The sequence below is a fragment of the Scyliorhinus canicula genome, chromosome 4 (assembly GCF_902713615.1).
Source record: "Scyliorhinus canicula chromosome 4, sScyCan1.1, whole genome shotgun sequence".
NCBI classification, from domain to species: Eukaryota; Metazoa; Chordata; class Chondrichthyes; order Carcharhiniformes; family Scyliorhinidae; genus Scyliorhinus; species Scyliorhinus canicula.
The window spans coordinates 170,086,144-170,103,718 of NC_052149.1; the positions used below are offsets into that span (position 1 = coordinate 170,086,144).

At 46.9% G+C, this 17,575-nt stretch overlaps 1 protein-coding gene across 6 annotated transcripts in view; it reads left to right on the forward strand.

Annotated features, from left to right (window-relative positions):
• The window catches only part of sh3tc2 (SH3 domain and tetratricopeptide repeats 2), a 133,376-nt gene extending 129,934 nt beyond the window's left edge, over positions 1–3,442 (forward strand). For all 6 annotated transcript variants that reach the window (XM_038795528.1, XM_038795526.1, XM_038795527.1 and 3 more), the window contains one exon: positions 1,080–3,442. In XM_038795528.1, the coding sequence (XP_038651456.1) occupies positions 1,080–1,283 (204 nt within the window). In that variant the 3' untranslated portion in view covers positions 1,284–3,442. The remainder of the gene's footprint in view (positions 1–1,079) is intronic.
• The last annotated feature ends 14,133 nt before the right edge of the window (positions 3,443–17,575 follow it).

Sequence of the window (17,575 nt, forward strand, 5' to 3'; positions counted from 1 at the left end):
AATATACTTTGTTCTTTGTTCACAAAGGGGCAATTTAGCATGGCCAATCCACCTAATCTGAACATCTTTGAACCGTGGGAGGAAACCAGAGCACCCAGAGGAAATCCACAAAGGCAGGGGAGAAAATGCAAACTCCACACAGTCACCCCAGGCCAGAATTGAATCTGGGACCCTGGAGCTGTGAGGCAGAAATGCTAACCACTGTGCCACCGTGCCTCCATTTTAAGGATGGAGAGTGATCAGCGCTCGCCATCCCAAGAGTTGGGGCTGAATGTGCAGATGCCGACTCTCAAACTTCTACTGGCATTTAACACTCACTTAAATGAGTGGAAAGAATTCCCTCCAATGAGAGCTGTCAGCCAAACAGATTGGAGGTTCCAGGGGCTGGAGGGGAGGTGACACTTGGGAGAAGGGGGGGGAGGAGTGATGCTGGTGTAGGAGGGTCGACCAGGGGGAGAGAGGGAGTCCCAGAGCTTCAACATCACGGGGAGGGGAGGGGGTGGAAAGGGCTTTTAGAGTGAGGGGCCTGTAGAGTAAAGTTGGATGGAGGGCACCACTGAGCTAATTGTGAAGGGTTTGTGGAAGAAAATAGACTTGATAATAAAATGGTCTTTTGAACTTACTGAAAACAAATTCCCTACCTAGTATATTTTTTAAGATGTTCTGTAGATGATAGTCTGATATGTTTGATACACTATCAATTCCGACGAGACGAGAGTAGAGTGTAATCGAGGCTTTATTACGCAGAGATGTGGAGCCTCCCGCAGCTGCTGCCGAAATGGCTGCAGCTCGGAGAGCCCACACATGTATACTCCGCCTACTCGGCGGAGGCAGCAGGCAAGGATCTACCCCCGTACCTGTAGTACAGGGACCTTATTGTAATACCCTCGTATGCAATATATAATACAACAGTGGTGACTACCACAATGTTACAGTAATTCATTATTTTATAGCATTTTTTAAAAGTTGTAAATCTGAACTGGTCTTTGAAGTACTGATTATGAATTAGAGCACTTTACATCTTTGTTTAAATGGCTTCTCTACTCTTAAAAATGTATTTCCCTTTCCCTTGGTTTCAGGATGCATACGATGCTGCTGGCTACTTGCATTTGGCCTTTGCTGCAGCTACCGAACTAGGAAACAAGCAAGATTTGTTTAATGTTTGCACTCGGCTTGCCAACATTTACAAGAACTACATCGTAAACGAAGATCTGTGTTTGCAATTTGTTCAGCAAGCAAAGGCTCTTAGCACTGAGCTACATGAATGTGAAAAGAGCCCATGAGCAAGCTAAGTTGAACTTATTTAAAACATGAAATGAACTCCTGAAACATCTCCATTACCACAGCTATTTGTTGTTTGGGTGTAATTGCTGATGTCAATGTTCTATCCAGATATATTTACCTTTCTTTTACATTCGAGAACCGTGGTGAAGGCCAAAGAGCTATTATCAGTGTTGAAATCAAAAGGATGGTCAATAAAAATAGTCAGTAAGTGGTATCTGGGAATGCTAACCTTGGATACTAAGGAACGGAAATGATACATTGTAAAAAGTAAAGAATTAACAGTTTTGAGTTTCTGGCGAATACTTAGACCCACGCTGATTGATTGACAGGTTCTTTCACTCTATTCTGATAACAAAAATGAATACAATAGGATAATTTAGTAGCAACAGGATTAATGTCTTCAAAGTGCTCTGCCATAGTAAAAATGATTTAAAATTGCTAATGCTTACGATAGTCAGGGGATTAGACAGCAGGATTAATTGCCCACAGTATTTTACATCAGCAGTAGAAAAAAATTCTAGTATTGCTGCACATCCCAATGCGTTTAGCTCAGCTAATTTTACCTTTGTAAATTATTCTGAATGTTAAGGTATTTAAGAGACAAAGATTTAGATTACATAGTGAGCCTGCACAATTGCTAAGTTCCCGATGCCAATAATAGTAAATCATATTGCTCGACAGTTGCATCAACAAAAATTGTTGGTGCCACAATATTTTTACAATGCACGTGAAAACGCATGTGAAATTTAACAGCTTTGTATAAAAATAAGCTAAAGTTCATATAGTCTACTGTTAAATCACAAATTCGTCTTCAAAAGGCAGTTTTTAAATAATATGGTGCCCATACCTCCCTCTTGACAAGGTGCTCTATCTAATCTGCCTTTCTCATTTGCTCACCCATTCAGATTTTCTGACCGAGGAGATCACCATGTGAATGCTTTTGGACAGTTGTGGAAGGAACTTTTATAAGTTTGCGCTTTTCTTGAACTTCTTCTGTGTCAAGTACATTGAAGTGTTCCCCCAAAATGGTGTAGACCTTTAATGACCTCACTCCATATATACCAGTTAATAGAATAGCATAAGGTGGCGCAATGATAATGGCTGGAATTCTCCGGCCATTGGAATTCTCTGTTCCTGCCAGCAGCACACTCCCGCTCACAGGTTTCCCGGCAGCATGGGGTGGCTTCATTGAGAAATTTCATTGACAAGCGGCGGGAAGGGGCTTTTCACAGTAACTTCATTCAAGCCTGCTGGTGACAATAAGCGATTATTATTATTATTATTAAGATAGAATCGCTCCATGAGCGAACGGCCACCAACGAGAAACACACTAGCCAGGGAACCGGAGAATCAGTGTCTCACTAAGAATGCACTGCAGGCAAGAAAAGTATTCGATAATTTCTTAAAATTTAGAAATACCATGGAATCCAGACTTCCCTTACACTACAAAACATATGGGATAAATATTGGGCTAGGAATATTATCTGTAATTACGTTCTTAAAATGTAACATGATTCGAAAATGATTGTTGTTTCCCAAGTGCTGTGTGCACCATCTGGAACAGGCAAAAAATCAAAGTCTTGCACTTGTGTTATAAATGGAACTATAAGCAGAACTTTTAAAGATGTAGCACTCGCAATGTTTTCTACAGTAAAGATTATTGAAGAGTGAAGATTTAACGTAAGTTAACATTTTAACCAAATTCTTGTTATGGTACTTAATTTGTCTCATCAACCAACATTGGTACCAATAGAAACCACAAGCAGGTACTTTTCCTTGTTTGTTATTGTCAACATCAAGCGACCTGTACGCGTCTGAACGTTAACGATGAAAGTACACTTTACAAACAAATTAAGATGATGCAAGCAATGAACAGTGTAGCATTTTATAGTGTTTGAATTGCAATATGTTGAATTTATCATTGCCTAACAGGAATGTGAACACAGTATTTTTATATGAAAATATTTTATCTAACAAATTTGAAACTTTCTTTTATATTTTTATATTATTAAATGGGCTAAATATTGGAATATTATTTTTAATGGATAACCCTATTATGGCAGAACACAGTAATATCATGTCATTTCCATAATGCCAAATATGAAGTACTTCTTTCAATGTTAACCAATAAAGTTGAACAATGTTCTAACATACCTTAGACCTATTTTTTGTCTCTAATTTTCATGAAATGTTTTATTTCAGTTACACAACAAATACTATCTCACACCAATAACTGTCCAGCACTCGCCAGGGTAAATCTGTGGCTGTGTTGAGATCAGCAAGAAAGAAACAATTTGCAGACAGAACTTTGTTCACAATGTGGCTGGTCTAAAAATTCAAAGAGAACTTTCTGCTAACAATAAGGAGGTTAAAGGCTTTGTAAATCCATGTGTATTTGTAATACATCACTTCATACAAGATTGGAATCGGCATCTACCCAGATAGATTAGAAAGCTGTGAAAGAACTATCTAATGGAGCTGGTATCCTATCTGCTGCTGTAATGAAGTAGGAGGCCAAATCAGTCCTGAGCACTACTGTCTATTTCACATTGACACACATATAAACCAATCTTGTGTCAATAGATAAGTTGTGAATAACTTCATCGCAATATTGTTGTGAAGAGTTCTTCATTCCTATCAGGGAGTTCTGTGAACATTTGTCTAGTTGTAGCTGTGTACTGTTTTTCACTTCATTAGAGCTGTGACTAGAACAGAAATGAAACTGCTATTCATCATCAATCGTTTTTAAAATATTAAGAGAAACACAATTTCTGAGGGGTTTGCCTGACCAAACTAGATATGAGTCATGCCCATCTTTAGCTAGAGCTAGGCGAGTCATCCATACAATTAACACTCAGAAGGGTTTACTTTATACAAATATACATGCCTGTCCTTTGGAGTCTCGTCGGCATGCAACACTGTTCTACGCATGATGGAAAACATTCTCCAAGGGTTACCTAAGGTGGCAGAATACCTAGACGATGTACTAATCACAGGAGCCATGGAAAAAGAACACGTAGCAAACCTGGAGGCGATTTTGAGACGCTTTTCTGATGCAGATGTCCGTCTCAAAAGAGAAAAGCGTGTGTTTCAGGCAGGCAAAGTGACCTACCGAGGATACTGCGTTAATCAAAACGTTCTACCCCTGAAGGTGATTCAGCGTCCTCATCGCACCCAACTTGATGTTAGGGAAAGGCCGCTGAATCTCGCAAGAAGCTTGCATCGAGATTGGTGATGCTCAAAATTTCTTGCGAGATTCAACGGAATTGTGACTCCCGATCTGTATCTCACTAGATCCAGGTGCGCATATTGAAATGAACCATTATGCTCATTTAACTTTAACTTGAGTCTGCTGTATCGCGGATGAGGGTAAAGTTACGGCCATCAAAGAGGCCTTTCACACAGTGAAAAACGACAAAATTAAGATCTTTTCTGGGCCTTGTGAACTACTATGGGAAATTTATCCCAAATTTGTCCATTTTATTATCACCCCTGGACACCAGAAGTCGTTGTGACAGGCGGCGCAGGATGAAGCCTTCGCAAAGGTGAAGGACCGGTTACTATCATCGAACATGCTGACTCATTACAACCCAAGAGAGAACTGGTAATAACGTGATGCCTCTCCATATAGAGTAGGGGCAGTCCTTTCCCATCGATGGGACAATGGCACAGAGAGACCTATGGCGTATGCATCCAGAACCTTGGCAGACGCAGAAATATGCTACTCTCAGATCGAAAAGGAATGATTGGCTATTATTTTTGGGATGAAGAAATTCTAGCCATATGTCTACAGCTGACATTTCACAACCACAACGGACCATAAACTCTTGCTGGGCCTTTTCAAAGAGGATGAATTGATTTCCCCATAGCCTCAGCTCAGACCCAACATTGGATATTATTTTTTGCGGCTGACAAATACTCTCTCGGGCAGAGCCCAGGAACACACATTGCCAATGCCAATGTGATTGCCCTGAGTCGCCTCCCGCTGCCCACATGCTTCACCCCTCTGCTGGCATTGTAAGAAGTCATCATGACCTTTAATTTCCTGGATACTTTGTCAGTATACACAAAGCAAATTCAAGCATGGACCCAGATGGACACAACACTGGATAAATTGCGCCATATGATCCTTAGCAGCGGAATCCGAGGACGCCCCACAGATGCCCCACAGGGCAGCACGGTAGCATTGTGGATAGCACAATTACTTCACAGCTCCAGGGTCCCAGGTTCGATTCTGGCTTGGGTCACTGTCTGTGCGGAGTCTGCACATCCTCCCCATGTGTGCGTGGGTTTCCTCCGGGTGCTCCGGTTTCCTCTCACGGTCCAAAGATGTGCAGGTTAGGTGGATTGGCCATGATAAATTGCCCTTAGTGTCCAAAATTGTCCTTAGTGTTGGGTGGGATTACTGGGTTATGGGGATAAGGTGGAGGTGTTGACCTTGGGTAGGGTGCTCTTTCCAGGAGCCGGTGCAGACTCGATGGACCAAATGGCCTCCTTCTGCACTGTAAATTCTATGATTCTATGACATGATGCCCTTCCACACTAAGCTACGAGAGCTGAGTATAAAAGGTGGCACAATTCTGTGGGGAACCCAAGTAGTCATCCTCTGCCCAGATTGATGCCCAACCCTGAAGGAATTAATAATGGACACTCTGGGTATCCAAGATGAAAATCCTCACTGGGTTGACTGGGACATTGAGAATCTGGTGAAACAGTGCTCCTTGTGCCAGGAGAATCAGGAGACTCACCTTTGGCCTCTTTACAGTCACGAGAATGACCAAGAAGGCCATTGGTACAGGTGCATGTGGACTTTGCTGGCCCATTCCTGGGATTATTGCTCCTTATTAGGGTTGACGACCATTCAAAATGGTTAGAAGTACATTGTATGTCCTCCATGACTTCTCATGCAATAATCGAAAAACTTCAACAACATTTCTGTACCCATGACACGCCAGAGGTTCTTGTATCCAATAATGGTATCCCCTTTACCAGTGGAGGATTTCAGGCATACATGAAGTCGACATTAAACTCATCTGAATGGCATCATATTATCAATCATCCAATGGCCTGGCTGAACAGTCGGTTCAAACGTTTAATACTGAATGAAGAAACAGCCTGCTGGTTCCCTGGATATTAAATTGGCCCAGTTCCTCTTTGATTATAGAACCACACTGTACATGATGACGGAAGTCGCCCCAGTGGAATTGCTAATGGGATCATTGCGCACGAGGCTCAGCCTGCTGGTTTCCAACTTGGGGTTGGAAAGATAGAGTCAAAACAGGGACCCAAAAAAGAACTATGACACCAGAAGATCTGAAAGGACCTTAAGAACAGGAGATGTCATCTATGTGTGGAACTTTGGAGATGACTCCCAATGGATCCCAGGGGTTGTGCTGAAAAAGACTGGTCCAGTTTCTTACAAAGCCAAAGTCCGAGGGAGGCTGTGATAAAACACCTGGACCACCTGAGAAGCAGGGAACCTATTCCAGCAGAGACAATTTCAGCAGAGACGGCATCCTTGGCGCTCATTGTGACTGCCTCTGGCAAGAGGACTCAGCCAATGCGGGTCCCGAGAGATAGTCCCCCAATGATGAAGATTCGGAATCCGAAATGGAGACTGAGGAGATTGATCCTCCGCCAGAGGTCAGCACCGAAGATGAGTTTCCATCTGTGGCCCTTCAGGGCTCAACCAGTAAGCAACGATCCCCAGCCCGCTCCACATTCCCCATCCGCCTGCACCAGCCGCTGACTCGAGGCCCTGTGCCAAGTAGCAGAAGAGGCCTCTTCACTGCGGGAGTGAGATGGATGATTTGGACTTGAGAGGGGAAGGATGCGATAAACCTCATGAGGACTTGGGGAAATCGGTGATGGATCACCCCGTGGGCTTCAAATGAGTTCCCATGTCCAGCTGGGATTCGCGAGCAGGACCTTTAAATGTAGCTCCCAGTCCTGGACCAGCAGTTCCCGATCGTTCTGGGCTGGGACGCGTGTTGTTTGTGCCGTGATAGCGACTTTATTTTCAGTTTAAAATAAATTACCTGGTTAAAGTTGAACATGTTTGTTTCAAATCACTAGCTTTTGGAATGCAGCTCCTTCGTCAGGTGAATCACCTGAGGAAGGAGCAGTGCTCCGAAATCTAGTGATTCAAAACAAACCTGTTGGACTTTAATCTGGTGTTGCAAGACTTCTTACTGTGCCCATCCCAGTCCAACGCCGGCATCTCCAAATCATTAAATAAATTAGTTTGGCCTTTCAGTCCATGCCTCCTGAAATTATTATAGTATCTGTTGCACAAAGAGGAACATTGGCTGGTTTAGCACAGTGGGCTAAACAGTTGGCTTGTAAGGCAGAACAAGGCCAGCAGCGCGGGTTCAATTCCCGTACTGACCTCCCCGAACAGGTGCCGGAATGTGGCAACACGGGACTTTTCCCAGTAACTTCATTGAAGTCGACTTGTGACAATAAGGGATTATTATTATTAACACCTGCCACCCAATATCATCCAGGGCAGGGAGTTAAAGTCAAATTAGTTAATTATAGATTGCTGCTGTTTTTGGAAATACATATATTACCCATCCAAATGAGCTGGGAGATTGCTATATATGTGCAAGTGGAAGTCCCATTCCATCAATAGAATGGACTTTGTAGCAACAATACGAGCAGCCTTACTCAGTCAAAGCTCACAAGATTGAAGTGACCACTAGAGGTAGGGTGTAAAATTTTCCTTCATGGAGCCAGGATGAGCTAATTTACTCCTCCAGGTTGCAGGATGAAAATCTTGGCCTTTATTGTCCGGGGCTACACCCTGGGCTCTACCCCAATTTTCCCACTTAATTCCTCTCTTTACCACTTCCTTCCACATAATAGGTCATTTCCAGGCTGCATCAATTAAACCAAACAACCAGTTAGCTGCCTGTTTCCCCTTGTTTTGGCTGGTTGGATTTGAACAAGCTCAGGTTTCAATATATAACAGTGAATGCATTTTTACTCACTCTGTCCTTACTCTCCCAATCAGGAATCCATTTAGACTTCCAAATCAGCATCAATATGTAATATGTAATATGTGAAGTGTGACAGGTAAAATATATACTGCAAATCTCCTGTGACATTGTTTCTGGAAATGTAGATGAGCTGCTGTCTTATCTGGCTATGAGCGCTATTATTTTCTTGATCAGCGACAGCTATGTTTCATGTAACTCTAACTCTGCAATCTTCTCCAGAATCCTGACCACTCTTACACTTTTTAAAACTCTGGGTCCCTCAACCCCACCATCAATGCTACCTCGGTCCAAATGTTGGACGCTCCCCACCTAAACCCAGGAAGTTCTCGGGATTTTAAAATTCCTCTTGAATCTGATTCTTGATCAATTATTAATTCTCCAACTATGGCTTGGTATCTCTTAATTCATTATGGAAATTGCCTTGAAATATAAATGCAAGTTGTATAGATATCACAGCAGTTGAGTTGATCATTATAGAACTCCTGCTTTTCAAAGGATATTGTCACATGTTTGCATCATTTGAGCAGTGCAGCAAGGTTTTGCCAGGTTATATTGTTCACCTATAATCCCCAAAATAACCAAGCATGGCAGAGTTCTGCTCTCCACCTCTTGGTGCCCGTAAGGTATGTAATGTGAGGAAAGAGATTATGGAAAAATCTGTTCGTGTTTAACATTCAATAAAATATCAAAATAGTTTGACAACTGGCGCTGGATAGTTATTAGTGTAAATCCGAACTGGCGTTGAACTCTTCTGAGGTCAAATAAACAATTATACTAAAAGGAACAAACTGAGGGACAAATCAAAAAGGGTCGCTTCTGATAGGGGCACTACCCAAGCGAAACAAAGATCAACGGAAACTTGATGACCATCAAATAAAATTGCGATTAAGAGGGTCGGTAAAGCAATCCTGCCCCTGTGGTGCCCACTCAGCATGGAAAGTCGCGATGATGCCCGTGGACACGACATGCTCCCTCTCCAGGAACACCCAACTGTGAACATAGCCGCAGATGAGGTCCAGACAGTCTGGCCAGACAATCCCCTTAGTTGCCCACTACTTGGACCTGTTTGGAGCAGTTTCACGGAGAGGTCCTCCTCTGAACTGGCTTTGAGACTGCCAATTGAGGTAGTGTCAACTGTCTGAACTGCTCATCTCACAATAATCATTGCTTCCAATCTATGCTCCATTTTTAAGCCTTTTTCTCTTGTTGGCTTCTGTGTCTTGCCCTCAGTCCCTTCATGGACTGAGAGAGGAGATTGATAAAAGGGAAGTGGAAACGGTCTGGTGGGAAGATAAACAAGAATCAGAAGTTGGGAAATGAAATAGGACAAAGGTGAGAGTGAAACCAACCCAGATTTCACAATGTATTTACATTTTAAAAATTAAGTACTCAATATCTTTGAAGACTTGATGTTAAAAGTGCTATTTGTCTATCTAAAATGCTGCACAGCAATTCAAAAGATTAGTTCTAAGCATTGATCACATCATTTTTTTGTTTGCTTTGTTAAAACCAAGACTTAAGTGAAAGAATCAATTTTAAAAATGAGATATTAGATTACAGGAATTAGTAAGATCTTTGAATTAGCAACGTTGTTTTCACAAGTAAGAATTTGTGGCAAAAGAGCTGAGAAAATATTTTTACTTGGCAACCAACTTTGCTTAAAGCGATGTATTTCTGCAGATAACAGCAACTCCTTAGTATTTTATTCTTCATGTGCGTTTGAACTACATACATTGGCAAGTTAATATTTGCTCTTTTGTGAGGGCATTAGAATCTATCCATGCTTATTGACAGAAAATACAGATTTTTCATGGGGACAGAATTGTTTCTGGATTGTAATAAGCTGTGTGTGTGGGGGGAGTCTGACGTCGGCCCAAGGTGAGTGTGCCCCCCTCCACCTGGGCCGCCCTCTCCTGGGTGGGTGAGGGGGATGAGGGTGTTGGTGCTGGGTGGGTGGGGGGGGGGGGGGGGGGTGAGGGTGGTCGGATGTTGCAATGGTGTGCGGTATGTGGCCATACTCGCCGATTCGTACGCCCCCAAGTCAGTGACCTGGGTGGCTATCAGCCTGACCCGCGCCTGCTGGCCCAGCCGGTAACGGTGGGCAGCCACCGGCCCATGTCCAGCCTGTCTGCCCTGACCATTGCCCCCATCTCCCTCATCTGGGGAGGTCTGCGCCTCTTCCTCCTGCTCCTCCACTCCCCCCCTCCTCTGCCTGCGGCACATCGCTCCTCTGCTGGGCGATGTTGTGCAGGACGCAGCAGACCACAACGATGTGGCCGACCGTAACTGGCGGGTACTGGAGGGTCCCCCCCAGAGATGTCCAGGCACCTGAAATGCATCTTCAGCAGCCCAGAGCACCTCTCTATCACACCCCTTGTCGCTGCATGGGCATCGTTGTAGCGATTATCCGCGTCACTCTGTGGCCTCCGCGTCATCAGCCACGAACGCAACGGGTAACCCCTGTCGCCCAGCAAACAGCCCCTCAGCCGGGGGTGGCGTCCCTCGAACATGCCAGGGGTGTATGACTGCGATAACACGTGTGAGTCGTGAACACTGCCCGGGTACTGGGCGCAGATGTGCAGGATCATCATGCGGTGGTCGCAGACCACCTGGATATTCATGGAATAGATCCCCTTCCTATTGGTGAACACGGCCCTGTTGTCCGCAGGTGGCCGCACGGCGACGTGCATCCCATCGATCGAACGGTGGACCACGGGAAAACCGGCCACGGCAGCGAAGCCCACGGCCCGGGCATCCTGGCTGGCCTGGTCCACAGGGAACCGGATGTAGTGGTCTGCAATGGCATAAAGGGCATCTGTCACTGCCCGGATGCACCGATGCACCAATACCTGCGAGATGCCGGACAGATCCCCACTCAGCGCCTGGAATTACCCCGTGGCATAAAAGTTCAGGGCCACTGTAACCTTGAATGACTCGGGGAGAGGGTGTCCTCCCCCAGTGCCACGCGGTGCCAGGTGTGCCAGCAGGTGGCAGATGTGTGCCACGGTTTCACGGCTCATTCGGAGCCGCCTCCTGCATTCCCATCCGTGAGGTCCTGGTACGACGAACGGGGCCGGTACACACGGGGCCTCCTCAGGTGTCTCCGTCGCCGTGGCACCACGACGTCCTCCACCCTCTCCCCGTGCTCCTCCTCTTCGTGCTCCCCCTCCTCCTCATCCTGTCAGGCGGGTGGCCCTCCAGCCTGGGCGCCTGCCCCTCTGCGGTATGTTCCTCTGAGACAGCATGCGCTGCCTCTCTGCCACGCTGCTCCTCCTCCCGGGCAACATGTAGAATAGCGGCTGCCGCCACAGTGGCCAACATCGCTGGCTGATCAGAAAACATGACTGCCTGCAGGGGGGGGGGGGGAAACGACAACATGTCATCATTGCCCGTACAGCCCCCCCCCCCCCCCCCGCCCCCGGCAGCCAGGTGCCATGGGCTTCATGGGCGCGACTGTGGGAGGATGACATCTGGCCAGGCGGACTACCTTCATTTTCCCCTTTGGCACTCTTTACCCCCGGCACTCGCACTCTCTGCCCCCCCCCCCCCGCCCCCGCACCCCCCCTCCCTCCCTGGCACTCGCACTCTTCCCCCCCCCCCCCCCCCCATCTTCGGCACTCTCTGCCCCCCCCTCCCTCGCACTCGCCCCCCCCCCCCCCGCTCCCCAGCACTCGCACTCTCTCCCCCCTCCCCGGACTCGCACTCCCTCCCCCCTCCCCGGCATTCGCACTCCCCCCCCCCCCCCCCCCTCCCCGGCACACTCGCACTCTCTCCCCCCTCCCCGGACTCGCACTCCCTCCCTCCCTCCCCGGCATTCGCACTCCCCCCCCCCCCCCCTCCCCGGCACTCTCTCTCAACCCCCCGGCACTCGCTCACGCCACACACCCCCAATCCCCTGGCATTAGTGCTCTCCACCCCCCCCCCCAGCCCCCCGGCACTCGCTCTCGCCACCCCCCCCAACCCCCTGGCTCTCGCTCTCGCCACCCCCCCAACCCCCCGGCACTCACTCTCACTCTCACTCTCACTCTCACCACCCCACCCAACCCCCTGGCTCGCGCTCTCGCCACCCCCCCAGCCCCCCGGCACTCGCACTCGCCACCCCCCCAACCCCCCGGCTCTCGCTCTCGCCACCCCCCCCAACCCCCCGGCACTCACTCTCACTCTCACTCTCACCACCCCACCCAACCCCCCCCCACCTCCCTGCCCCCTCTACCCCACCCACAGACTGCGGCCACGCCGTCTCTTCTCCTCTGGCCACCCCCCACGCCGGTGATGCACTTGAGGAGGGGAAAACAAGGATTACACTATGAATGGTGGAATCTTGCAAAGTACTATAGATTAGTGGGACCTTGGAGTACATATCCAAAGATCCCTGAAGGTGACAAGTCATGTAGATAAGGGCGGGATTCTCCCTTACCCGGCGGGACGGGGGGTCCCAGCGGGACGGGGTGGCATGAACCACTCCGGCGTCGGGCCGTCCCAAAGGTGTGGAATCCTCCGCAACTTCAGGGGCTAGGCCTGCACCGGAGTGGTTTGCGTCCCGCTGGCCGGCGTGTAAGGCCTTTGGTGCCGTGCCAGCCGGGGCCGAATGCACTCCGCCGACTGGCGCGGATCCGCACATGCGCGGGAGCGTCAGCGGCTGCTGATGTCATCACCGTGCATGCGCAGGGCGGGGGGGGTTCACTTATGCGTCAGCCATCGCGAAGGCTGACACGGCCGGTACATAGGAAAAGAGTGCCCCCATGGCAGCCCGCCTGCGGATCGGTGGGCCCCGATTGTGGGCCAGGCCACCATGGGGAACCCCCCGGGGCCAGATCCCCCCGTGCCCCCAGGACCCCGGAGTCGGCCCGCGCCGCCAGGTCCCGCCGGTAAGGGATCTAGTCCAAGTTACGCCGGCAGGACCTGCATATTACTAGCGGGACTTCGGCCCATTGCCGGGGGGGGCCGCTGCGAGCTGCCGCCGACCAGCGCAGCGCGATTCCTGCCCATGCCGAATCTCCAGCGCCGGAGAATTCGGGGGCTGGCAGGGGTGGGATTCACGCCGTCCCCCGGCGATTTTCCGATCCGGCGGGGGGGGGGGGGGGGGTGGGGGGTGTCAGAAAATCTGCCCCACGGTGTTTAAGAAGGCACATGGAATACTTACATTTATTTGCTGAAGCACAGAATACAAGAGCTGTAATGCTCCAATCAGTGATGGATGAGAGGGGACATTTTAGATGTGCATAGGATTATGAGGGGCATTGATGGATTGGACAGGGAGGCACTTTTTCCATTAGTAGAGGGGTCTCTACCAGGCATACATTTAAGTTAAGAGGTGGAAGGAAAAGAAGGGAGTTGAGAGGAAACTTTTTCACTCAGAGGGTGGTGGGAGTCTGGAACTCACTGCCTCAAAGGGTGGCTGAGTTGGAAACTTTCGTAACATTTAGATTTTCACTTGCAGTAACCTCCAGGGCTATGGGCCACGTGCTGGGATATGGGGTTAGTGTTGTCAGATCTTTGTTGACCAACATAGACATGAAAGGGCTGAATGGCCTCCTTCTGTGCTGTAAACACCTATGAATCTAGTATGAGTATTAATGGAAATGTTTTATTGTCTAAAAATTGGTATTAAAATTAGCAGAATTTAAAAAAAATTTCTTCAAAACACAATGGGGGCGATTCTCCAAAATGGAGACCAAGTGTTCCATAATCACACGGCGCGAAACGGGCCCGGGTACGACCGATTCTGTCCCCCACAGGGGGCCAGCACGGCGCTGGAGCGGTTCACGGCGCTGGAGCGGTTCACGTCGCTCCAGCCTCCCTTCCTGGCACCAAATGGGCGCCGCGCTAACCCACGCATGCGCAGTTGGGCCGCGCCAAACTGCGCATGCGCGGGGGACTTCTTCAGCACGCCGGCTCTGACTCAACATGGCATCGGTGTTTAGGGGTCGGCCGTGCAACAAAGTAGGCCTGGGGGCGAGAGGCCGGCCTGCCGATTGGTGGCCCCTCCCCCCCATCCCTCGGTGAAGGATCGCTTTTCCCCATCCCACAGACCACCCCCCGATCCTTTGCGCAGTGTTCCCGCCGGCAGCGACCAGGGGTGAACGATGCCAGCGGGACTCTGTCGTATCCGCGTCAAACGTGCCGGCGCAAATGGCGCCAATTCTCCACACCTTGGAGAATCGCGTGCCGGCGTTGGGGCGTCGTTGGGGCTCGGTAAATCGCCCCAATGAATACCTACTCTTGGTGCTGTACCTTTTTAGACTTTAAATCAAGGCAAAATAAATAAATAAAAATGAGATTTAAGTCTCACTTTCGGTTCTATGACAGCTGTCTCAGCTGTTGAGTCAGAAACTCACAGGTTGAATCTCCACCCCTGGGTCTTGAACAAATAATCTGGGCTGTCAATTCAATGCGTAAGAAATATTATTTGTACGTTGGATCATTTGGATTGTCTTTGGAAGAGAGAAGAATTTTCCTGATTTAGTTGCTGCATAGAACACATTCCAAAGCAAAACATAGCTGATTTAGGGACAGAAAATGTTGGAAACATTCTGCAGGTCAGGAGGCAAAAGTGAAGAGAACAGTGAAGTTAACGTTTCAGATTTGTGACTTAAGTGTTTACAGTGGTGACTGAACTTCTGAAAGTTCCAGTGTTTTGTTACAATAAAATTCATGGGTTCCAATCCTGTTGAATGTCATTGGGCCTCCCATTCGCTTTGGGTTGCTGAACAAGTAGCCTGCAATGTGGGACCGTTGTAGAGGCTCTAAGGAGCTTTGAGTGAAGACCGACCACATTACTATGTCAATTATCAATTGGCGTACTTAGTTCAAAAAAGTCATTAAAAACTTAGATGAGGACCGTACCTCAAAGATTGATCATCTGCAATTCATTACCTCTTCTATTTAGCTAGAATCTATTGCACCAGAGAATGAAACTGTTTTTTGCTGTCAATGTAATAATTCGTTGTTCTCAAAAGAAGCTATTTCCAGGCTAGCAGCTGAGAATTTGTTGTGCATCTAGAATTTTGGTCAATTGTCACATTATTTGTGAACATGCGAAACAACTCAAATTTATTTATCGCTCAACTGCAATCTGTACTATATAGATTAGGGCTCCAGCATAAATTCTTATACATTGTTGTGTAGATATGTCCCTGTTATGACCACTAGAGGGTGTTAATGTAACACCATTTGTTTTACATTGAACCAACACAATTCTGTAACATCGAACCATAGAATCCTTATAATGCAGGAGGAGGCCATTTGGACAATTGAGCCTGTATCGACCATCTGAAAGAGCATCCTATCCCCACAACCCCACCCAACCTGCACATCTTTGAACACTATAGGGCAATTTAGCACAGCCAATCCACTTATTCTGCACATCTTTGGAGTATGGGAAGAAACCGGAGCAGCCGGAGGAAATACAGACAGACAAGGGGGAAAGTGCAAATTCCATACAGTCACCCGAGGCCGGAATTGAACCCGAGTCCCAGGCACTGTGAGGCAGCAGTGCTAACCACTGTGTCATCACGGTGCCCCATTTTTAATTTTTTTTAAAAATAGAATAGAATCCCGACAGTGCAGAAGGAGGCTATTCGGCTCAATGAGTCTGCATCAACCCTCCAAAAGAGCAGCCTACCCAGGCCATCTCCCCATGCCCTATCCCCGCTATTCCGTAACCTAACCTACACACCTTTGGACACAAAGGGGCAATTTAGCATGGCAAATTGACCTAACCTGCACATATTTGGGCTATGGGGGAAACCGGAGAACCAGAGGAAACCATGCAGACACAGGGTGAGTGTGCAAACTCCACTCGGACAGTCATGTTTGACATTCATGTGTCTTCACTTTGCTCTTCTTGAAATAGTTTTGGGGAAAGTTTTTATTTGCTTCTTTCTGCCTTTATATGCTCTGCATTTACAGAGCGGGAGCCAAGTGATTTTTTTTACAAGTGATTATATATAGTTAGATGCGTATTTATTTTTCTATATAATGTGTCTTTAAAACCAACTGTTGCACCTTGTGGATAATCTGCAACTTTAAGGTACATTTGACCATCTTTTGCCCTTTTTCCCTGATCTGCACGATACAAAAGATTTGGCTCTCCTCCTGTTCTCCTTTTCCAAGATCATTCCAAGGACAAAGGCATCTAAAATAAGATTACTCTTGCATAATTGGACAGATTAGCACATGGCCCAAATCAAGGCATTGTTGCCAATGGTTTGATTGAAAAGGACTTTCGATGAGCCTAGTTTTTGAAGATACAATTTTTATTATAGGGAAGGAAGGTGCCTTGATGGAATCAGATTTGGGATATAATTCTAAACAATTAAAGAATAAATTGACATTGCACTGTTCCTTGCAGAAAGTTACGTCCATAAAACACTATCCAAAGATGATACCTGAAAGGTGTTAACAATGAGTAATAAGTGAAGTTTATACTGGTACTGAAAGCAGTCTATTGTCAAATTTAGAAACTGAAGAAATACTTCAATACTTAATCACTTGTACTTACTTCATTCCCTCTTTTTTTCCAAACCAGTTTCTTGAAAGGACCAGCTTAATGTTAAGAGTACACTCTGCCTCTGTTACATGCTTAGGGAAACCAGATTTATTTTGACAGCTCTGATCTAAAGTAGCTGAAAAACTCTCTTTTTAAAGCATATTTGAAAATGATCTTTCTGTTTGTCACTTTGTGCTGTGAGGAAAAACATAATAACATTTTAAGAATCCTGCAGCTGCACATTCTGTTATTCATCTCCAGACATAATTTTCTAAACAAGAATGGCTCAATCCACTCATCCTCTTTGTTCAGCAAAGTTTTGCTAAACATAAGTTCTTAAGGGACATGAAAACTGTTGACTCCCAGAGTTCTATGACCATTTATGTACTAGAAATAAAACAAATCTAACATGAAAGTAATTCCTTCATTACTTAAAATAAGCAAAATACTGTGGGTGTTGGAATTTGAAACAAGAACAGAGAATGCTGGAAAACTTAGCAAAACTGGCAGCATATGTAAGGAGAGAAGATGGAATTTTCCACTTTGTGGAAGATTTGGGCTCTTGTTTCCTTACTCGCTGTTTCAAATGCATGAGTACTGAGCACTCTTCTAGAACATGGAACATAGAACAGTACAGCACAGAACAGGCCCTTCGGCCCTCGATGTTGTGCCGAGCCATGATCACCCTACTCAAACCCACGTATCCACCCTATACCCGTAACCCAACAATGCTCCGGTAGCTAACCACCATGCTACCGTGCTGCCCCTATTTTATTCACATTATTCTATTCACTCTTCC